This window comes from Phialemonium atrogriseum, assembly GCF_030411735.1.
Source record: "Phialemonium atrogriseum strain 8032-3 unplaced genomic scaffold QBC33scaffold_28, whole genome shotgun sequence".
NCBI classification, from domain to species: domain Eukaryota; kingdom Fungi; phylum Ascomycota; class Sordariomycetes; order Cephalothecales; family Cephalothecaceae; genus Phialemonium; species Phialemonium atrogriseum.
Genome location: NW_026848165.1, coordinates 118,815 through 139,309, shown reverse-complemented (window position 1 = coordinate 139,309; position 20,495 = coordinate 118,815). Strand labels below are relative to the sequence as shown.

At 54.2% G+C, this 20,495-nt stretch overlaps 8 protein-coding genes across 8 annotated transcripts; 2 read left to right on the top strand and 6 right to left on the bottom strand.

The window, feature by feature from the left end:
- Window positions 1-1,745: 1,745 nt before the first annotated feature.
- On the bottom strand, window positions 1,746-3,225 carry QBC33DRAFT_548659 (uncharacterized protein). The gene is made up of 2 exons (XM_060428875.1): window positions 2,903-3,225; window positions 1,746-2,825 (listed from the first exon to the last, which is right to left on the bottom strand). Exons 1-2 carry the CDS (start codon window positions 3,012-3,014, stop codon window positions 1,960-1,962), a joined length of 978 nt encoding a protein of 325 aa, XP_060280025.1. The 5' UTR covers window positions 3,015-3,225; the 3' UTR covers window positions 1,746-1,959.
- Window positions 3,226-3,385: 160 nt separating this feature from the next.
- QBC33DRAFT_548655 (uncharacterized protein) lies at window positions 3,386-4,839 on the top strand. The gene is made up of 3 exons (XM_060428874.1): window positions 3,386-3,882; window positions 3,936-4,300; window positions 4,353-4,839. The coding sequence occupies exons 1-3, from the start codon at window positions 3,844-3,846 to the stop codon at window positions 4,591-4,593; spliced, it is 645 nt and encodes a 214-aa protein (XP_060280024.1). The 5' UTR covers window positions 3,386-3,843; the 3' UTR covers window positions 4,594-4,839.
- A 1,091-nt stretch (window positions 4,840-5,930) lies between these two features.
- Window positions 5,931-8,038, top strand: QBC33DRAFT_573002 (uncharacterized protein; the record flags this gene model as incomplete). Its single annotated transcript, XM_060430681.1, has 4 exons — window positions 5,931-6,045; window positions 6,116-6,494; window positions 6,580-7,144; window positions 7,223-8,038. 4 exons carry the CDS (start codon window positions 5,931-5,933, stop codon window positions 8,036-8,038), a joined length of 1,875 nt encoding a protein of 624 aa, XP_060280023.1.
- A 756-nt stretch (window positions 8,039-8,794) lies between these two features.
- QBC33DRAFT_548652 (uncharacterized protein) lies at window positions 8,795-10,108 on the bottom strand. The gene has a single exon (XM_060428873.1). It carries the CDS (start codon window positions 9,999-10,001, stop codon window positions 8,826-8,828), a length of 1,176 nt encoding a protein of 391 aa, XP_060280022.1. The 5' UTR covers window positions 10,002-10,108; the 3' UTR covers window positions 8,795-8,825.
- A 1,527-nt stretch (window positions 10,109-11,635) lies between these two features.
- QBC33DRAFT_573000 (uncharacterized protein) lies at window positions 11,636-12,900 on the bottom strand (the record flags this gene model as incomplete). Its single annotated transcript, XM_060430680.1, has 3 exons — window positions 11,636-11,933; window positions 12,001-12,277; window positions 12,336-12,900. 3 exons carry the CDS (start codon window positions 12,898-12,900, stop codon window positions 11,759-11,761), a joined length of 1,017 nt encoding a protein of 338 aa, XP_060280021.1. The 3' UTR covers window positions 11,636-11,758.
- A 225-nt stretch (window positions 12,901-13,125) lies between these two features.
- Window positions 13,126-13,833, bottom strand: QBC33DRAFT_548650 (uncharacterized protein). Its single transcript, XM_060428872.1, has one exon. It carries the CDS (start codon window positions 13,789-13,791, stop codon window positions 13,132-13,134), a length of 660 nt encoding a protein of 219 aa, XP_060280020.1. The 5' UTR covers window positions 13,792-13,833; the 3' UTR covers window positions 13,126-13,131.
- Window positions 13,834-13,979: 146 nt separating this feature from the next.
- QBC33DRAFT_548649 (uncharacterized protein) lies at window positions 13,980-17,990 on the bottom strand. The gene is made up of 4 exons (XM_060428871.1): window positions 17,353-17,990; window positions 16,692-17,302; window positions 14,403-16,628; window positions 13,980-14,336 (listed from the first exon to the last, which is right to left on the bottom strand). Exons 1-4 carry the CDS (start codon window positions 17,775-17,777, stop codon window positions 14,275-14,277), a joined length of 3,324 nt encoding a protein of 1,107 aa, XP_060280019.1. The 5' UTR covers window positions 17,778-17,990; the 3' UTR covers window positions 13,980-14,274.
- Window positions 17,991-18,832: 842 nt separating this feature from the next.
- On the bottom strand, window positions 18,833-20,431 carry QBC33DRAFT_478894 (uncharacterized protein; the record flags this gene model as incomplete). Its single annotated transcript, XM_060425303.1, has 2 exons — window positions 18,833-19,740; window positions 19,801-20,431. 2 exons carry the CDS (start codon window positions 20,429-20,431, stop codon window positions 18,866-18,868), a joined length of 1,506 nt encoding a protein of 501 aa, XP_060280018.1. The 3' UTR covers window positions 18,833-18,865.
- Window positions 20,432-20,495: the final 64 nt, after the last annotated feature.

The following is a 20,495-nucleotide window of genomic DNA, read 5'->3' as shown; positions in this document are numbered from 1 at the left end:
CGAATCGTCCCAGCTCCAAGGAGGTTGAGTGGGTAAAGACGGATTCCTACCTCATCAACGCGTTCCTTAGCTCCGTGGTGGACACTAGCGTTGGACTACATAAGCCAAGGCGGAATGATTAGTGTATATCGGCAAGGCTAAGTGTTGCCTCGCGGAGACGGTCCAGATGGAAATTCACCTGGGCGCTGGTCGCTTAAATCTAAAGGGTGGAGGGCATGCCTGCTTGGGATGGAAAGGGGGTGTTGAGGTTTCGGGCCCGGTCGATGGCGAGCTGGGACTCTGCACTACGGGAACGATGTCGGCTCCAATTGTTACGGCGAAGGGATTGTAAGCATGAGACGAGGCTAAAGCCAGTTTCCTCAGAAATAAAGTGAATTTTATTATGAAGAAAGAAGAGAAAATAATACCACATGGCAGCTCGAGATCTCAAGGCCCTGGGTAGAGCCGCATAACCGACACATGCCCCCGCGCGTGACCACGTTCAGCATGTTCCAGCCGCGCCGTAACAACAAGTTGACGAATAAACAGGGTCATTCTGTAGCAGCAGCGCTGTACGGTTATGCCAGGAATATTTGTGAATCAGTTTCCACATCGGCTTTGGCAAACTGTAAAGAGAACTTTGTGTTAGTATAGTCATTCCTGTTCCGGCTCCTTGAGACGAAGGTCTATTACTCACCAAACGGGCAAGTGAAGCTATCGCCTGCCGAGCAGACGTTTCCATCGCAGGTCCCGGCGCTACAATTCTGGCAGTTTTCATCGCAGCACCAGATATCACATTCTGCAGCTCCTTTTTAATCATATATCAGCAAGATGTACGTTGAGGGGTGGGGGGGGAATGCAGGAGGCTGCAGGTTAAGTCTTTTGACCCTGCAGACACATAACCCTTTACATCCACAATATGTAGGATTGTTGAACGGAGATAAGGGGAACATACTGGGAGCTATCCATGGAATGGCTACGGCCAAGGTGCTGAGAAAGACGAGGGCGATGACTGAGAACTTCATGTTTGTTGATGATAGTGTGGAACACTGAATCTTAGGTGCGAAAAAGGTTGAGAGAATAGTGTTTGGCTGCGCTTGCTATTTTGCTTGGCGGCAGACGGTGGCTCTTATATATCTGATGATGGGAGCATTCCTTATTGTCATCTCCTAGTCTCTCAGTGAAACGTTGCTATCTCCTTACCATACTCACCCCTATACTATAATTAGTAGTTAGATGCCTTGTCAATCTACCTAGGTTCGGTCACGTTTGGGTTGTTTTGTTTTGTCGTTCCGTCGTGTAATTCGTTGTCAATGCCTACTATCACGTAGGGCAGGGGCTACAGAGCAGTAAGTAGGTGGTGTTGTCTGTGATGGAGATTAAAATGGATCTTCGAGTGCTCCGGCTCTCAGCGTCCCCTCTATACGCCGGCATAATTAGAAGCTGCCCGCTGGCACGGCCTTGCTCAAAGTTGTCATCCCACACGCTGGTCAGGATGACACCCTCGTCCCAGGTGATGTCTTCTGTCTCGGGCTAGCCTCTCGGAGCGAGACCGCGGCTTGAGCATTAGCACTCTGTCGTAGCACGACTGCGGGGTCAACGACAACTGGGTCATCCTTTCAATGACACCCTCAAATGCGATCCTGAACGCTTTAAGTAGGGCCAGAAACATTAGGCACGGGACCTAGACGAGGACCGGTGGTACTTGCCACGCGCCGTGGTGGCAAGCCGCAGACATTCAATGGTGCCACTCCAAGAATGGTGAGCACACACCCAGAAACATATAATAAGAGCCAGAACAATATATATAATACAAATTTCCACTTTACTCCTATATATATATATCTAATCATAGCGCGCAAAACTGTTGCTTGAGCTGCACGTCAGTTTACCTGAACGCAACCTGAACGCACTTAGGTCGCGTTATTTATTACGAGCCAAGCCTAATACTACGCTCTGATCTGGCAACGTGCCGAACATTCATGAACTCCCAAACCGCTGTCCCACCAGTTCCTCGGAGAACTTCCAAAGGTTCTCCACGGTGCTCTCGCTCTCCGCAAACGCCGCCGACTTCTCGACCTGGCAGTCAGATAGGAAGGCGCCATTGTCCGTCTCGTCCAGGCCGGGCTGGAAGGCCGCGACAACATACGTCGCAACGGCCTGCTGGAACGTCTTCCACCCAAGCCCGAACCTCTCCGCCAGGACATCCGCCTCGGCGCGGGGCTTCCCGCTCTGGTCGCTCGCACGCCCGGGCCCCGTCTGCACGGCGAAGGAGACGAAGCCGCGCCGCGCCAGCCCCTTGGTGAAGAAGATGGTGGCAGCCATGGCGCGGGCGTACGCTACGTCCCGGTCGTGGGCCTCGCCGGGCCGGAACCACAGGTCCGATAACGTCACCTCGGCATTTCGGTGCTGCAGGCTCGTCAGGTTTACGATGCGCGCCCGTGGAGCCAGCGAGCTCCGCAGCAGGCCCGACAGCAGGAAGTGCCCTAGGTGCGCGATCCCCATGATGGTCTCGTAGCCGTCGGCGCGGCGGGTGTAGGACCGCAGGCCCTCAGGGCTTGCGTTGTTGACGAGGATGTCAAGCTTCGCGCCCGATCGGCTCTGCGACAAGTAGACGATCACGTCTTGGGCCGCCTTACGGACAGACGCGAAGGAGCTGAGGTCAACGAGGAGGGGGGCAAGGGCTGTTGCAGATTCGTCGGTCTGAAGGGGGCGCAGCTCGCCGATGAGATTGGCGACTTCGTTCGGGTCGTGAGAGGCGAGGATTATGAGTGCAGGGTTGTATGGAACCATGGTCTTTGCGAGCTCGGCGCCGAGACCTTTCGTGGTTATCCCGGTTATGAGGACTGGCGAACGCGCGTGTATGTTAGTAAAAAGGCAGGTTATCGGTCTCGGTAAGTAGTTCTATAGCATCGCCACGCACTATTTTTGCCAGCAATCTGATCCTTAAAAGCTTCAGCCACCTCCTTTCCTTCGGTTATAGCTCCGAAAGCCGTTTTGGAGTCTTTCGTGAATTCCTCCTGTCGAGCTGCCATGGTGTAGGTGATTCAGAACTTTCCACGACCGGTTTAGACAGATCAATCACCAGAATAAGATGTTGGTGTTAATTTGTTGGAACAATAAGGATGGGATAGGGTCTCCCGGGATAGACGGGAGTATCTATCGTCATATGATAATGTTTCTTGCTGCTGTACCTTGCATTTTGTCCGGCCTGCCTCCCACGCTCGTCACGTTGCGGCATTTGAGGTGTGAAGTTTAGGCGCACCCCGCCAGGTCCCACAAACCATCTCCGCCACTTACGCCATCATTGACGTTGCATGCCGGAAAGAGCGGCAAGTTGGATTGACAATTGAATTGTCTCAAGTCAAAATGCCCTGAAACTTTCAGGTTATGTACCAATGTTATCCCCTGTAGCCTTCGCCTTACTGCTGCAGATGTGAGAGACGTAGCCGTCCATATCCTCAACCGGTCGTGTCGGTGCAACCGCCTAGAGCATGGGCCGACGCTACTTACTGCTTCTCTTGTAGCCCCGGCAGTCGAATGCAGTTGCAGTGTTGAGCCCTAGGATGGCCGTTATAATGAGCAGGTGTAACTGGTTCATCTCGAGGATTTCCTGCTTGACTTTGGAGATATCTATCCCCACGTAAATTTAACTCCGAAAAGCATCTGAACGTTGTGGATTCGAGGAAAGTTGCCCACGACAAGCGCAAAGAAGAGATCCTTCATCTGCTCAGCCTACTTGGTACGTACAACAACAAGTCATCCACCCTCCTTATCTGCTGGGGTGAAGCCAACAACTGCCGTGTGATTCCTGTCAAAATCCGCCATGGAGCAGATGATAAGGAGCAGTGGCGGAGGAAGGCGATGGGCCTGTTTGGGGTGAAACGGGTATCTTTCACAAGGGTAGGTACAATACGTCAAAGATTCGGCATTCCGCAAAAGCTAACACATAAGAGAAAATCTCTCTTGCGGAACAGATCTCAAGGGCTTCCCGAGGTTTGAGACAAAATGATGAGTTTGTCGGGACGTATATCAGAGAAGAGGAGAATGAGATAAGGACACAACACCTGAAGCGGGAAATCGCTAATTATATACCCCAAGACCCACCTTGTGAGTATAACTACGACACTGGGATGGGGTGCTCCTTTTTCTGCGGAGAAGACTTGTCAGAAGGAATATTGTGCCCGGAGAGAGAATTTTGGGATAGCAAGAGAGCATTATCACGCATGGAGAGTCGGCTCCCTCTGGTTTTAGCTTTTCGCGAACCGGCGCTTGCAATGGGTAACGATCTTCTTGAGAAGGAAGACATTTATAGTCATCTGTGAGTACGCTTTTGTGGTTTTAAGACCCAACGAACGAGCTGACCCACGCAGACGAATTCTGAGTCTGCTTCGCAGGTGGAATCTCCCAACGCTTCGCGAGCTAGAATTTCAAGGCCTAATTGTTGACGAAGGCTGGGTACTGCCTCGATGGAATGATGCCATAATTATAATTGGCACGGTAACCTTCATCGCGATTCTGGGCAAAATTGTCTTTGGTGGTTGGGACGCGGCTTGGGGGGTTGCAGCTTGCTTTGTTACTATCGTTGGGTTGTTCACTCGTGGCCATTATTAGAATATGTAGCACCTTGCCTTGGACACCCTAGGTAATTTGCTTTCTTCATATAGTAGAAGAAGAAGAGGCAGATAGAGGAAGAGTAAAATTGTCAGCAGCAGGGAAGGCACTAGGAGTGGAAATATGGATAGGAGAAAGGAGTGGGTAATGAAAGGAAACATAAGAAATGCAAGAAAGGAAATATAAACAAGATTGGAGCTCTGAAGGGAACGCCTTTTCGAGATTACGGAGAACCTTAAATTTCCAGCATGTGGAGGCATTACCTTTGAGTTTTAGTCGCCCGAAACAACTCCCTGCCAGGATTCTGGCGAGGAGTTCACGATTATATTGGGCCCCTTTCAGTTGCAAAGTGCTACCAACTTGACAAACCAGTGCGGACCGTACCTGGTTCCTGTCTGTGCTCGCCCTTTAGCGCCGGTTTAGAGCTTGTTAAGGCGGCGGAGGGTCGGTGGCTCTGGACTCTGGAGATACGGGGAGCATTACAACAAAATGGGATCTAGATTAGCGTCACAGCTCGGGGCCGGGGGTGCACATCTTGGGCATCTTCGGCGGACCAGCGTCACGCCCGTGAAATATCAAGATCATACCCCCGCTTTGTGGAGAGACGACGGGGGTGTTATCGCAATCTGGACCCACTTTTGTTACTGTATGGACCGGCAGTATGGATCGGCAGAACGGACTTTCTTTGCAGCCTTATTTCCCGGAGTAATCCGGAGCTCAAGGGTCTAGACCTCAACCTCCGGACCCTTGTGATGGAAGTATATATATGCCTTACTTCCACCCACACTTAGATCGTTTGGCCTTACGCTTCAGTCAATATAACTCAGTGGCCTCAATTCTCTGTAGATGTAGGCCGGCGAGGCGCAGGGAGCGGAGAGCGCGGGGTCGAGGCACTGGCCTTCGGTCTGCTCAGTGCCAAGTGGAGCGAATGGGAGATATTTTGGCCAGCAGATGAAGCTGTGCAGAGCGTGATTATAAATGACGTGAAGAAGAAATGACTTGGTCGGTCCTCTAATACATTTTATTCGACACCGCATCTTCCACCACTTCTCGCTGTCATCAAAACGTCGGCATGGTACGCTGTCAGGGGCTCGGTTATCCGGCAGGCCTAATGTGGGGTAACTTTAACCACGGCGCTGGGGCTACGGAACTCGCCAAGGAAGTGGGGGTATCCTTAGCCAGCAGGACCCGACGCGGGTCTCGGGTTATGAAATCCGGGAGAGTTGGAGAAGATACATATTCTTAGCAAGTCGGTCGCAACCCACCAGGACCGAGTTGCCGACATCCCCTCTGAGAGTGCATTTTGAACCAGAATCTACCAACAAGGAAATAACAAGATGCCAGCAGCCAAGAGAGCAGTTCGTGTCGCTGGAGCCTCAGGAGGCTTTGCTGACCGACAGCGGGCCATCCATGATCTGGCCAAGAACTGCAATGTTGATGTCATTATTGGCGGTGAGTTCAACAAAAGCTATACTTCGTCCGACGAGTAATTAACTAACGTCGGCGCTTTCGGCAAATGCAGACTGGATGTCCGAGTGCACCATGACCATCCATGGCTCCAGCAAAATAGCCAACGCGAATGCCCTGGCCAAGGATCCCAATGCGGCCGTAATTGACCTTTTTGATCCATCCTTCATGGGCAGTCTCGGGCCTGCATTGCCTTATCTTCAGCAGAACGGCGTAAAGGTGGCCGTAAATGCGGGTGCGAGCGCCCCGGGCTTGCTTGCCAAGACCGTCAAGGACGAAGTGACGAGGCAGGGACTGGATCTCAAGGTTGCCTGGGTAGAGGGTGACGACGTGACTGAGCAGGTCAATGAACTGCGGAAGAGTGGCGAGAAGTTTAAGAGCATCGACACTGGCAAGGATCTGGACGAATGGGGCCACGATCCTCTCTGCGCACAGTAATTTTCTCCTCTTTTTTTTGATAATGCTGTTTCTGCATTTGCACCGGAATTAGCTGACACCGCCGTGTTATCTTCTTCCTAGGTGTTACCTTGGTGGCATGGGCATTGCCGAGGCCTTCAAGAATGGGGCAGACATCGTCGTCTGCGGCCGTGTAGCCGACGCTGCACCGGCAATCGGAGCGGCGGCATGGTGGCATGGATGGGACGCCAGCAATTTTGACGCCCTCGCCGGTTCGCTGATCGCCGGCCATCTGATCGAGTGCTCCACCTACGCCACGGGTGGATACTATTCTGGGTTCAAAGACCTATTCGATGGGTGCGAGAATCTGGGCTTTCCCATTGCCGCCATCGAGGCCAACGGAGACGCTGTCTTTACGAAGGAGGAAAACGGCACCGGCGGCGAGATGTCCGTTGGAACATTGACGTCGCAGCTGGTGTACGAGATCCAAGGCCCACTCTACTACAACTCAGATGTGACTGCCAACATAGAGGACATCAAGTTCGAGCAGATTGGAAAGAATGAAGTGCGAATGACCGGCGTGAAGGGAATCGCTCCTCCGGCAACCACAAAGGTTGGCATTACGGCCCAGGGTGGCTACCAAGCCGAGTTCCATTACCTCTTTGTGGGGCTTGATATTCAGAAGAAGGCAAGTAACGACACCGCACTTGGAGCTTGGGAAGAAGCACCAATTATCCCTGTGGATTGCTGCTAACCGCAACATTAGGCGGAGTGGACCGAGAAGCAGATCCGATACGCGATGCGGGATCACATTCACAAGTTCTCCAAGATCAAGTTCCACTTGATCGGCTCTCCCGCCCAGGACCCCGAAACTCAGGATTCGGCAACGGTCGACTTCCGCATCTTCGTGCAGTCCAAGGACCCATCCATCCTCGGCATGGGCAGCTGGGCCAGCCTGGGCGGCGCCGACTCCTTCACGCGCTGGTGCATGCAGAACTTCCTGACATCAGCCCCCGGTGCGAGTGTCACGCCTGACAGCCGGCAGTCATCCGGAAAGCCCATATTCGAGTACTGGGTGTCCATCCTCCCCCAGGCCGTGGTACGACAACGTGTCTATCTCGAGTGGACTGGCCAGGCCATCGACATACCCACGCCAACCAAGACGCAACCCTATGCCAATGATCAGAAGTCGTACGATACCGCTAACCCAGTCGACCTCGCCAGCTTTGGCCCGACCACGCGCGGCCCGCTTGGTTGGGTTGTGATGGGTCGATCGGGCGACAAGGCATCCAATGCCAACGTCGGCTTCTTCGTCCGGCACGACGACGAGTGGGACTGGCTGCGTAGCCTCCTGAGTACCGAGAAATTGATCTCGCTCCTAGGCAAGGAGTATCTCGGCCATGGGGTGGAACGCTTCGAAATGCCAAATCTCCGTGCTGTGCATTTCTTGGTTCGCGACCACCTGGACCGAGGGTTTAACTCTACCTCCTCGCTTGATGCGTTGGGTAAAAACCTAGGCGAGTTTCTTAGGTCTAAGTGGGTCGACATTCCGGACAAGTTCTTAGCTAGGGGTAAGATTTGAAGCAAGGAAGAAAAAAAGAAAGAGACGGCCAGTCGCACTTCCGGCCCGGGATATGGCCGCGCGCGTGGAGCCTACCATGCTGCTGGCGTCGCCATCCTTGGACCGAGGCGAACATGTATTTTCATAAGGCTTTGAGACAGACGTAACGTTCATTTAATGTGGAATAAGACTCAATGACATGCCCCAGACATGGCTAATAACTAGTAATTACAAGCCCAGTGACGCAGGTACTGCAGCGTCGATACGATCTGATAGATTCCCAAGCCGTCGCTAGTAGAGATGCCGCTTCCGAGCACAGGGGCTCCGAGTCAGAGCCGAAGCCGCCCGAGAGAGTTAAGAGGGCCGGTTTCGGCGCCAGGCCGGCTTTCCCGTCTTCTCAGCTGAGTACGTCGCTGCGGCCAAAACTTCCACTACAATGAGGTTGGCCCCGACTGGTAAATAGGCACACGTAATGTCTGACAGGTAAGCATAAGCTACAGCTTCTCAACGGCAAACACCAGTCTTTTCGTTCTAGGATCATCCCATTTTCGATTCTACTCCGCAATACCCAAGCATTCGTCAAGACAGGCGGTCTGACATTGCGATGATCCAGTTTATGACTGGCAGTTATGGTGATGTCTGGTACCAGTCAACCCTGGTTCAGGACTGTCACGGGATAATGGTTCTGATTGTCTATGGGGACTTAGAAGGTGCCGCTGGCACCAGCTCTATGCCTTCGGCATCCCTAGGTATCAATGATTAATGTTCAGTTTATTCGCAGACTTCTGTTTCTTTATAATTCTAATATTTATACCGTAGGACTCGACTCTTCATCAATATTAACGCCAAATGAGGTAGTGGCAGTAGAATAACTCTTCTGCACAGCCTCGCTGGCGTAAACCCTCATCTCCTTCTCGTAAGCAGCAGTGATGCCGGGCTTGTAGCCACCAGCTTCGCGCAACAACCTCCCAAGCAGGGCGGAATCTCGAACGGCAGTGTTGGCCCCAATGCCTCCTGCGGGTGTCATGGAATGGACAGCATCACCAATGACGGTCACGCGAGGGTCGTTGGGCCATTCCGGCACACCTGAAGGCGTCGAACATGTGATCTTCCAGAAGGTGGCTTCCCACTCGTTCATCTCATCGAACAGCGGCTTAAACCGAGGGTGCCAGTCTTTGGTGAGCGACTTGGCGATATCTGCAGCCTCCTTGCCCATGATGGTGTAGTCGTCGTTGGGGGCGCGGACCACGCCTGGTTGGCCCCCCATCGTCCAGCCGAACTGGATGTCGGGGTTATCCATGTCACCAGGGCGCACATTGGTAATGGCGAAGATTGCGCCATTGGGACGTGTATCGTCTCGCAGCCTGAAGACTCCCTCGCCCAGGCCCTTGAACGCCGTACTTGGCGCCTGGCCGTGGATACCCCTGGCGCCTGTGTCGTAGACCTTGAGCCTCCCACCCGATAGCTGCTTGGCGACCTTGGAGTAGATGCCCTCGCCGCCGATCAGCATCGAACCTTCGACTGACTTGGTGCCGTCGGCAAATATCGCCCTCACGCCGTCATCGGTCAGTTCGTAGCCCGCGACGTGCTTGGACCATTCGATGTGTTCTTCGCAGCCCTCTGCGAATACCTTGCGCATGTCTCCCCGAGCTATACCGACGATCTTGCCCCCCCGTGAGGCCAGGCTGCCAGATGTCTCGTGCTCGATTTGCTCCCCAGTCACAGCATCGAATGCGACGAAGCCACTGCCGCCTGTTTTGCCACATCTGTCCCAGAACCGCTGGAATGTTTGCGGATCGAGGACAGACTCGATGGCGTCGAGACCTTCTGGTGACAGGCGCAGTCGGTACCCTTGCGCGCGAAATACAAACGATGCATCGCGCTCAAAGATCTTGAAGGGGATGTTGGACAGCCGCAGGGACTGGGCAAGCAGCAGCGATGCGAGGCCGCCGCCTGAGATCAGGACTGGCTTGCTGGCTGACATCCTGCTCTGTCCGGGCTGGAAAGGTGATGTGTTGGGCTGGTAGCTCTATGATGAGCTGGTAGCTTGGTCAACAGAATAACCTCTCATATAAGCGGCGGGGTATTCGGTCTCTGCCAAGATGTGCTGCCATTATTAATTCACAGTGCCTGCTGACAGATGGCGTCAGAACACATTGAATTTGCGCATTTATCAGATTCGAGAAATAACATTCTGTTTATCCGATAGGATGAAATCGTGAGAGTGGGGGTCACAGCGGGTGGGGTAGTCATGCACCTGAAAGAGACAGCCCGGGAGGCCCGGGCCGTCGGTTTTCCGGCGGTGCGGGACCCCCGAACAGGGGCGGTTGAGGACGCGTGATGCGTTGGCTGGACAGCTCGGGTGTCTGGAATGGCGCTTGCTGTTGGCGCTTCTTATAGATGCTGAAGCTGCCGAGGCGTGAAAAAGGGTTGCGACAATGGTGATTGTGCTGGGCTCAGCCGGGATCCTACCCGGAGGCTGCCGGGTGCTACGTACCAAGGACACAGCTGCACCAGCGTGAAGAGGCTTGCGGCTAGGTGTCGGGCCGGCGTTTTCGGGCTATGGACAAGCCCTGTGTGTGGGGCTGGCCGGGGCGTGGATGCCTGGAGGGGTCGCCTGAGGGCTGGCCGTCTCTGGGGCTCGGGTTAGACTTGGGCGTGGAGGAGGATGAAACGGAGCGTAACGCGATCTGCGCAGCTTGGATGTACTTCTCCTTGCCTTGGCTTTTCGCAACTTTTCTTCCCCTTCTTCTTCCAACTTTTCTTCTCCTCTCGTTGTTACTCTCGGCCCTTCTTCTTCACCTTGATCATCTTCCCTTTTAAACTTCTTAAACCCCATCGGAGCGATAGATGTGTCTTGGAATAGTGTCCTAACCAGGTCATTTGAGCTTTGGCAATGCCCCTTACAAACAGACTTGGCCCCATGTCATTACCACGACCATTGGGTAACCCGCCTTGGCTCCCACGCCCCCTAGGCCAGCACCCTACCCCTCTGAGAGTTGGCGGCCTAATTTGCCACAAACTTGTTGTCGGGGTCAGGTGCGGAGTAGAGAGCGAGTGAGACGACAGACCACCTGCTGGGTCATAGGAAGGGAGCCAGGGGTTGGTATTTAGAAGGTAGTGGACAAGCGGTCACTACATTCTTATATACATAAATGGGAACAGGGGGCATGCCCTGACCTGCCTAATCCACCATCTGCTGTAACCCGGGGCATCCCAAGGGCCTTATCCGGGCCAGAGGAAGGGGTTGAAGAGGGGCAGGGAAAGGGAACGAGTAGGAGACGAGTTAGGTTCGTGGTGCGGGACAAGATCTGCTACGCGGCAGGGCGCAGACGTAATAACACAGAAGACTGGTGGCACACAAATGGCTTCCGTACTGGTAGACTTGTCCTTGACTCCTAATCTTCCTTGGCGGGTATAATTACCGTTTCTTATTCCCGTTGAGTAACTAATTGGGCATGTGAGGTGTTGATAGGTAACCCTGGTCTCCCAAAGTGCCTTTGCGGCTGGATAGTGTCATGGGAATGGTCATATAACGTGCTGCATTGCATCAACGAGAGTCGTCTAAGTACATACTTTGCCCCTGAATTCCTTCGCGACAAAACTCAACGCCTCAACCCTCCCTTCCGGCCTCGGCCCAACGACAACGCCCCCTTGAGCAGCCGGCCCCCTCTCTGGACGACCATCCTTGCCCTCATCGACAAGCCGCCAGCCGACTGCAGCTGCTCGACAGCAGCCTTCTTACTGTCCTTGTCCCAGACAATCCCCAGCGCAGCCTCGAAAGATGGGCGAGAGGTCATGGGACGCGCAGATGGTCCCGTCCCGGCGCTTCTCGGCGAGGGCCCGCAGCGCACTCTCCAAGGTGCCACCGTGGCTGGCGGTGGGCACGGCGAGGAGCCTGTCGCGCGTGTCGTCGCTGAAGTACGGTCTGCCCATGCTCGTGCCCGGTCTGCTCGAGGCGCGCGCGAGCCGCCTTGTCGGACCCGAAGGCCCGCAGGTCGCGGACAAAGTCGCGGCAGGACTGGCGGAAGCCAGGCTGGGAGGTCGAGAGGTCGGCCAGGGCCTCCTCGCGGAGACACTGCGCGCGGATGTGCCGGTCCCAGATTCCGGCGAAGGCGTCGCGCCATGGTCCACGGAGAAGGGAGTGCTGCCATACCTCGGCGGTCAGGGGCACGTCCCTGGGCTGGCCGTCAGGCCCGATGGTCTGTACGACGATCTTGGTGGGGTTCTTGAGGCGGGAGAGCTCGGCGTCGAGCCATCCTGGGCGAATTGTTGTTAGGGAAGACAGGGTTATGGGTTTGTCGAGCGAGCAACTCACCGAGGAGATAGTCCTTCGTGAAGGTGACAAAGTCGTCGTCGCCGACTCTGATAGAGACAACGTCGTCCTGCTCGGTGATAGGCTCCATCGTAGTGATGTCCGCGCTGCCGGTCTTGTGACGGACCTTGGGCTGGATGGGAAGCTCTGGGACGGCGATGCCGCGAGCGGCCGACTGCTTGCGGCGGTCGGCAAGCGACTGCGCGTAACTAGAGGATCGAGAGATGTTTGGGGAGGGGTCATCCTTGCCACGGATGATGATCAGAACGAGCCCGTCGGCCCGGCAGTAGAGGTTGTACGTCGCGATGATGCTCTCGTCAGTCAGCAGTTGGACGGCGGCCGACATGCCCTGCGAATGAATGTAAAATGCGTAATCGTTGACATCGCCCTTGGCGTTGGTGATCTTCAGACACCTCCGAAGAGTGATGTCCATGTTTCTGACCTCGGAGAGGGTACGCGAGTGCTGCGCGAACGAGGGCACCGGCATGTCTTCCAGGAGGAAGAACCACAGCTGGTCTTCCTTTGGGGCATTCTTGGACACAGACGACGACGACGATGCGGATGCCATGGCCTCTGGTGGTGCAAACAACACGAAACTACTGGGGCATATTGGAGATGAAGAGCTGAGACGACGGAATGTCGTTGGATTTGAGTTTGGATGCGATTTCGCCTGGTTTTGGCAGGAGCAGTGTGTCGTGCCTTCCCTCCGCTCGCTCGCCATGCACAGCACCCTCATATTTCACCGCAGACAGTTCACCATACGTTAAAAACACGAGTAAATGCTATCCTTTCAGCTGTTTTAGTTCTTCTGCTTCTTCTTCTGCTTCTGCTTCTGTTTCCCGTTGCTGCTCCTCGTGCTCGACTTCTCCCCCCCTCCACCTCCATTTGGTGCCTCGGTAGGGATTCTCCCCTCCGTCTCCCCATTTCCCAATCCCGACCGTCTCAAACGGCCCAGAAACCGTTCTTCATCCGTCTCCCCTCCCTCGATCCCGAATATCGCCTCGTAGATGGGTGCCATGTCGTGCGGCCCGCACGGGCGCGCATCGCCGCTTGCCCGCCTCTTGTCGAAGAAGTTGGCCATCGCGCTCTGGATCGCGCTCTCCGCCGTCTGTCCGGGATTGAATTTGACGAGGTTGATGCCATCCTTGTCGGCTACTCTTGTCACGGTGTCGACGATGGCACCCTTGACAGCGGCAGCTTCTTTGGGCGTGAAGTATGGGCCGCTGATGTAGAGAGGATCTGTGGTGTTGGAGATCCGGTGCTGGGAGGTGTGGTTGCTAGCGACTTGGCGAAAATCATGGATGAGGACGCGCAGCTTGTACCCAAGCGTTGGATCGGCGCTGACAGCTGATGTTGTCGCCCGTGGCAGCGACGGGCTGCCCGGCAGAGACGCCGGTGGTGGTTTCTTGGAAATATCTTTCTTCCCCATTGATGGAGGTCTGGCACAGGTCTTGGACATAGTATGAGTATGTTGGAGTATCTTGGGAGAAAGGGAAGAGGCGACGGGGGAGAGAAGATGAGGTAGGAGTCACTGTGGCAAGCTGCGAAAGGTTTAAGTCCCAAGCCACGTGACTTTCATGTGACTTTCTCGACGTGGAATGAAACCTTCGACCAAAGAACCTTTTGTACTGTAAAGCTAAACCATTTGCCTTTGGCAGCCTACTTGCATACTATGAATGAAATGCTTCGCGCGGAGGTTGAACGATCTAGGTATGCGGATTTAAGCTCCAAGAGCCAATGAGATTTGAGAGTTTCAACCAATGAGATCTGAAAATTCTTAAGAATTAATGAGAGGCCTGAATTCCGAGATATTTGAGATTGGGGAGCCAATAGGAGTCCAGTTAATTATTTCTCAGGCTGTAATAATCGCTTCGCCCTGAGTAAGATCCCAATTTGGAGCCATATGTTGTGGTCCCAGTGAGTGAGAAAGAATCCCCCCTGATTAAAGGCGTCCTTTAGCTAGCTGCCACAATTCAGACCGGACTATCAGGGCAAGCATGACCCCTAGATATGGTCAACCGACGAACTTCGAGACCCGACAAAGCTGATGGGGAGAATATGAACACGTACCAAATATGAGCAGGCAGATTTGCGTCTTGACGTTGGTAATGGAGGAGAGAAGGGTAGAGAATCTTTTCTCCTCGGCCATCGTACCCGCTGACAGACCTTTCCCCTGCGGTTCGGTGTCTGCAGGCTTCTCGACGTCGCCTGATGCTGGGTCAAGTGATCCTACGTCAGTAAGCGCGGCGAGTCCCTGATCGCTCTCAGCCGCGCCGTCAAAAATCTTCGTATTCCTCTCAACAAGCTGGAGAATCCGGTCCTCGTTCTCGAAACCAACCATTTTGATGAACTCGGTAAGAGAAGCAGCCTCGCATGCGTAGGGTATCAAGCGAGCGGGACCGAATCTGACCAACAACTCCTGACGTTCCCTTCCCACGGTCAGCCTGAACACCCAGGTTTTGCCATCAGGTCTTTCAGCCACGAATTGAAAATGCGGGTTTGCTCCATGCTCGAGGAACTTCTCCACGATATAGCCAAGAATGGGTAGCTTTGCACGCGATCTCCACGCATTGCTGACATAGCACTCCAGCAGAAGATGCTGCCAAACTGTCATATCCATGTTCAGTTGTGTCCCCAAGTCTTGCCTATCAATGGGGGTTTGAGCCCCAGCGAACATAATGTTTGTCGGCCTTTGAGGGGTAAGACCAAGATTAATGAGAAGGCCAACCGTGTCGAGAGCATCTGCTGTGTCGATTTTTGACAACGACTTCCATATACAAGTCAGCACAATTTCCATGCTGAGCTGCGAAAAGGCGGTGGGATCGTGCGTCAGTTTCCATCTGACATAGTCGTGGTTCCCTATAAAGGCAGCTTGGTATATTAGATGCTGATGTTGGTTGGTAGCCGAGGCGTCCATTTGATTGCGTTCATGACAATGTACTTGGAGAAACGTATTGGGGCGACAATACACCTCGACAGCCGCTTGATCAAACGGGGACATCCAGGACATCGGGGGTCTTTGCATCAGGATTCGGGATGACAGCGCCACCGAGAAAGCCTCGAGGAACAAATACGGTGCGCTGTCCAGTTTTTCCCGGTATCGAAGGGGAACCAGCCCTAAATACAACCTGTTTGAGGAAGCGAGAGCTGCCAGCTGGGGGTTTGCCAGAAGATCGGCAAAGACTAGGTGGGAGATGGCATCCACGGCGTTGAATCCTGACAGGAGGCGTGTCATGTGGTCTTTCCGCGCATCGGTTGACAAGAACTCAAAGAAGGACCGGTGGGTGAAGTTTATATCCTGACCGACGCCGGAACTCATTCCCCCACGCCTAGAATTCTGAATCGGCTGCACTACCTCGATGAAGCCCCTGCAACACCCGCCGAGGCGTTTGAGCGCTGACTCCTTTCGAGCCACAAGCTCACCTGGCTCGAGTTGAGCATGGGCAAACGATTGTTCCAGGGCGAAGGACGGGTTTTGGTTGTAGTCGTCAAGGAAGGAGTAGGCAAGAAGTGGCAGACAGGGGTATCGGATTTTGCTCAATTTTGCAACCATTGAAAAGACCTGGTAAGCTTCCCTGAGGTCCGATTCGGGCATAGAATCGAGAAGGACGGTAAATAAGCCTTCCATCTCCTTGGGGAGAGCGTTGATCTCGAGCCTCAGGTTGTCTGGGCTGCGGCCGTTTTCGATCTGCTCGCGCATTCTTTTCACCACGACGGCCACCCATAGAAAAATGCCATGGGCATTGTTCACGATATCGTAGGTGAGACCACTCTTAACTTTTTCATCATCCATGGGCCCAAGCATGCCGGAAACATACTGTATCATGTCCCGTCTCGTTAGTTCGTGGAGACGGATACGTTTGTTGGCTGAAAACGCGTTCATGAACACATTGTATTCCCTGCTGGAGACACACAACTTGACGTTGTTCGGCGCAATTGTGGTCCAGTTGCAGAGTAAGTCCACCAGGGATTTGGAGTCGTCTTGAATGGTTCCCTCATACTCATCCAGGCCGTCGATGAAGAAACAGAAGCAGTGATCCTTGTATAGACTGGCATCCGATATTAGGCGGGAGAATGCCCTTGCGATATCCTTGTCGGAAAAGTGAATATTGTTCATCACTTGCCACGGCATTGACTTCCCCTGTTGCCAGTAGTTCGGAAGGACCTTCGGAATGATCCCGGGAGAGGCTTGTAAGACATCGTGGAGCAGAGATCGGAAGAGGCCAGTCAACGACGACTGCAAGACTGAGCCTGGCTTCCAGAAGAAGAAGCTTGCAAAGACAAGGCGCCGAGGATCTTTCCCGAGCCTATTAGATTCGTCTGTCACCAGTAAGCAACGAAAGGATGGAGACCACGTACGTGCCCATTGATCGAGCAGAGCCAAGGTAGATTCATGCTCGCAGAGAAACTTCATCAAGGTCGACTTTCCAGACCCCAACTTTCCAGAGATATGGAAAATGCCGTTTCCCGACGATAGCCAAGCGTGGAGGGCTTCCTTTGCCGCTGCTTTTGGTTTATCTATCTCGGCAACAGGAGACAGCATGGGGCCATCAGCCTTGTCAGCTCCGTCGAGTGTTCCAATAGGACCAGCTCCCGTCTCAACCTCGCCCCTGCCTTCGCTGCTGGCTATACTGTCACTATCGTCGTCGGATGTATCGCTTAGATCGGAATCCGAGTCGTCGTCGAAAATCCATCGGAGCGTCTTGGAATGGGCGTCAGAGACGGCCTCGTACCGCCGATACATTCCCTCAAAGCCCAGGCCTGCTAGGATGCGCTGTTTGGCCACCAAATCGCCAGCATGTTCTGAAATGCCTAGGAGCGAGCGTAATTGATCCTGCGCCACGGGACTGAGTGACAAAATTTCCACTCCTCGGCGGAGATGGTCGACTTGGCTGGACAGTCGCTGGAGCTTAGACGTGTCGTCTCTGGCGGCCGTAATCAGCTCGTCCAGCTGGGATTTAACCTCGGAGCTGCCAGACAGTCAGCAACGTCCCAATAGCCGGGGGGACGTCGTCCCCACCTTGTGAGATGGTTAAGCTGCAAGCCAAGTTGATCCCGGCAGTGGTCAAGCCTCTCCTCTAGTTTGCGACTGTCGCTCTCATACCACTTGGTCCTTACGGCCGCCAAGAGACTGGCGCTCTTGGACTTTCGCCCCCTGGGCTTAGCCTTTTCGACGAGGGCAATGATCTGCTTGGCCAGATCATCGCATTCCCTTGCGAGCGTGCAGAGAGCCTTCTCATCCCCCGTGAGTTGAGAATCGACCGGTGGCTGGAGCTTGGAGGCAAAATGTCGCATCTCTGTCACGACTGTCTTGGTGTTGCGGTTGCCCGAAGAATCGCCCGAGGGTGATTCATAGATTTCTATAGCGCCGGAAACCACCTTGACGCCGAAGTCGATGAATGAGAGGATGTTCGATGCGAGGCCGATTGCAGTGAGCGGATCCATTGCGCGTGCCTAGAGCCTTGCGGGGGCTGCCGCAAATGCATTCAGCTTCACTGAACAGGTAGGAGTTGACGGCTATCTTGGGGGGTGAGTTGCAATGCGCTTTCTTAACAAACACATGCCACATTAGTGCACACCAGATACGCTGTGCTATTTTCGTGGATACCCAGGCTCGGGCTCGAGGGCTTGAAGGCGGACGGTGAGTTGCAGCTCAGCTGAATGCAGATTTAGGTTGCAACACCAGGATGCGATGCGAGCCTGAGAAACAATCGTGGCGCAAGGTCAGTCAGTGGCGGTGCTCGCTCCGCCACAGTCTGACCGACAACCAGCTGCTCGCAATTCGTGCGACCGCATTTAAACCGATATCCAAAAAACCGTGACTGGTGGAGGCGACGTGGTTGGCAACAATGTGCAGTAGAGCAATTCGGCTTTTACGTTGGACCCTGAGAACTACCCCGGTCTCCAACCTCGAGGATGGGGTCTGTTCTCCCTCGTCGCTGGTTGAACCGAGCGCAGACGCCAGCGAGGGTGGCGGTCTTGGCAGGCTCCTCGTCGTGGGGCTCGTCAGCTAAAGCTAACAATATCTTCGTGTGTCGAGGGAAATCCCACGAACGGTCTGACGATGACCGGCGGGAATGCCGCCAAGGCATGGATGGGGACTTACCACTCGTACAGGCGATTATCACAAGCATCGGACGCCCAGCCAAGTTGGACAGACTAAGGCGTTCATCGTGCCCGCGAAGGAATGAGGAGACGAAGGCAGAGATGAAGCCAGAAGCGCCTGGAAGGGTGTGCACGAAAAGTTCACCCTGCTTGAGGCAGAAAGGCAGCAACGGGCTGCGCCCATTCTCATCTCGTCGCGCACCAACAGCATCCAGCGTTCTTGTGCCGACCTCTCCAAGGAATCGGCATCCATTCATTTAGATCATCGGGGTGCACAGGGCATCACGGACAGGCCGCCCTTCCTCGCCCACGCAGCGACCCCTTCTTCGCCTGGCCTCCGTCGTGGCACAAGCGCTTCGCCTGTCTCGCCACTGTCGCCGTCCTACTGCGGCCGGCCCGACCCGACCCGTCACCTTTCGGCCAACATATCATCGCGGGCGGTCTCCATCTTTTTCAGCCACCCCGTCGTGCAGCTTCAAGTGTGCCATCTCCGCAGCGACAGAAGACCCAATAACCCCATCAGGAATCTCTGCAGCATGTTTGTATGGGGCTTCAACTTCGTCGATAAACCCCTGAATGGACCACTTTCCAGCCAGCATCTCATCGTATGTGGTCTCCGTCCTTTTCAGCCGCTCGTCGTGCAGCTTCAAGTGCTCCATCTTGGCGGCGACAAATGACTGAATATCGTCCTCGGAAATCCCTGCAGCAAGCAAGTCCCAGTCTGGAGTGTGGTCTTTTAGCTGCTCCCAGGGCAAGCTGTCAGGACCGTGGAAGAACCCTTGCAGGACCATGTGGTACCACATTGTCCCCTCGGTCTCGGATCGCTCGACCAACTTCGAGAGCTCCTTGCTCTGGTACTCTGGCGTGTGCTTCTCTTCTTGTTCCAGAACGCGCTTAAATAAGCCCAAGTGCCTGAGAAACCGAGCTCTTATGTCGGGGGTAAAGTCCCAGAGTTCTGGCCTTTCCTGGAGGAGCCACCAGGGTGCAGTGCCAAGTAGCTGAGCTGGGCCGGTATACGACCACTCAAAATCGACAACTCCAGTGATTTTTAGCCTCTCCCTGCTGTCGACACGCATATTTGCTAGGCCAAGATCGTCACAGATAAGCTTGAATGGTCCTTTGTTATACTCTGGCCAGACATGACGATTAGTCAAGGACTTCAGAACCCTGAAGAAGATATATTTCTGTCGGGCATCGTCTTCATCCTCGACCGAATTCAGCTGTCCAAGAAGCTGCCGCCAGTGTTGCTCGACGACATAGTCGAAATACTCCTTGGTTGTCGAAAATCCTGCACTGCGTAGGCCTGATCATTCTTAGTATTGCAAAGAGGGAAGGCAGGGGGGCGGGGAAAGCATAGCAATACCAAGAACGTCAACTCCCCCAAGGCGGACGATCTCGTGGGCCGTCACTGTAAGCGGCCGCCGCGTATGGGTTGATTCAAAGGGTAGACTGCTGATCTGGCTGAAGTTGAGGTTGAAGAGCTGGAGCGTGAATTGAGCAAGCTGTCGGTAAATGATCTCGACTTCCTTGTCGTCCAGGTCATTCCTCAAGAGCGTAGATCCTTCAGCCTCTTCCCTCAGAATATTCTTGAGGCTTATGCCTTGGATGAATTCCTCCATGATATACGGGCCCAGGCCAAGTGCATTATCGCTGGCAAGGCCCCAAGCCTTGACTTTGGGGACGGGAATGTTGGTTTGCTCGTGGAGAAGCCTCAATACCGCCACCTCGCCAGCAACCTTCTCGTCAAGGTGTGCCTCACTCGTTTTGCCGGGTATTGGAAAGCGAATGATCCATGCCTCGTTGTTAGTAAAAACCACCTTCTGACATAGATTAAATGAGCCATAAAGCTCGTCTCCTTCCATTTGACAAGGCAGTCTCTGTGGATGGAATGTCGATGCCCATTCCGGTATCTCTTCCGTTCTTTTTCTCAAACGGTTGAGCCACCGAAGCCCCTTGACTTCCTTGACACGTTCGAGGTTCTTGTCGGTGTCCATAGAGTTGATTGGGGTTATACGCTCGCGGCTAGAGGGAGGAGGGAAGAAGCGCAAAAGAGGTGCC

What these genes read in the sequence shown, in the direction of transcription:
- QBC33DRAFT_548652 (XM_060428873.1), bottom strand. Translation starts at nt 10,001, where the DNA reads ATGTCAGCCAGCAAGCCAGTCCTGATCTCAGGCGGCGGCCTCGCATCG.
- QBC33DRAFT_548650 (XM_060428872.1), bottom strand. Translation starts at nt 13,791, where the DNA reads ATGTCCAAGACCTGTGCCAGACCTCCATCAATGGGGAAGAAAGATATT.
- QBC33DRAFT_548649 (XM_060428871.1), bottom strand. Translation starts at nt 17,777, where the DNA reads ATGGATCCGCTCACTGCAATCGGCCTCGCATCGAACATCCTCTCATTC. An exon ending in CAGCTTAACCATCTCACAAG is followed by an intron (nt 17,303 to 17,352) that starts GTGGGGACGACG and finishes ACTGTCTGGCAG; the next exon opens with CTCCGAGGTTAAATCCCAGC. An exon ending in AATCTGCCTGCTCATATTTG is followed by an intron (nt 14,337 to 14,402) that starts GTACGTGTTCAT and finishes GACCATATCTAG; the next exon opens with GGGTCATGCTTGCCCTGATA.
- QBC33DRAFT_548655 (XM_060428874.1), top strand. Translation starts at nt 3,844, where the DNA reads ATGGGCCTGTTTGGGGTGAAACGGGTATCTTTCACAAGG. An exon ending in AACGGGTATCTTTCACAAGG is followed by an intron (nt 3,883 to 3,935) that starts GTAGGTACAATA and finishes AACACATAAGAG; the next exon opens with AAAATCTCTCTTGCGGAACA. An exon ending in GAAGACATTTATAGTCATCT is followed by an intron (nt 4,301 to 4,352) that starts GTGAGTACGCTT and finishes TGACCCACGCAG; the next exon opens with ACGAATTCTGAGTCTGCTTC.
- QBC33DRAFT_548659 (XM_060428875.1), bottom strand. Translation starts at nt 3,014, where the DNA reads ATGGCAGCTCGACAGGAGGAATTCACGAAAGACTCCAAAACGGCTTTC. An exon ending in TCAGATTGCTGGCAAAAATA is followed by an intron (nt 2,826 to 2,902) that starts GTGCGTGGCGAT and finishes CGCGTTCGCCAG; the next exon opens with TCCTCATAACCGGGATAACC.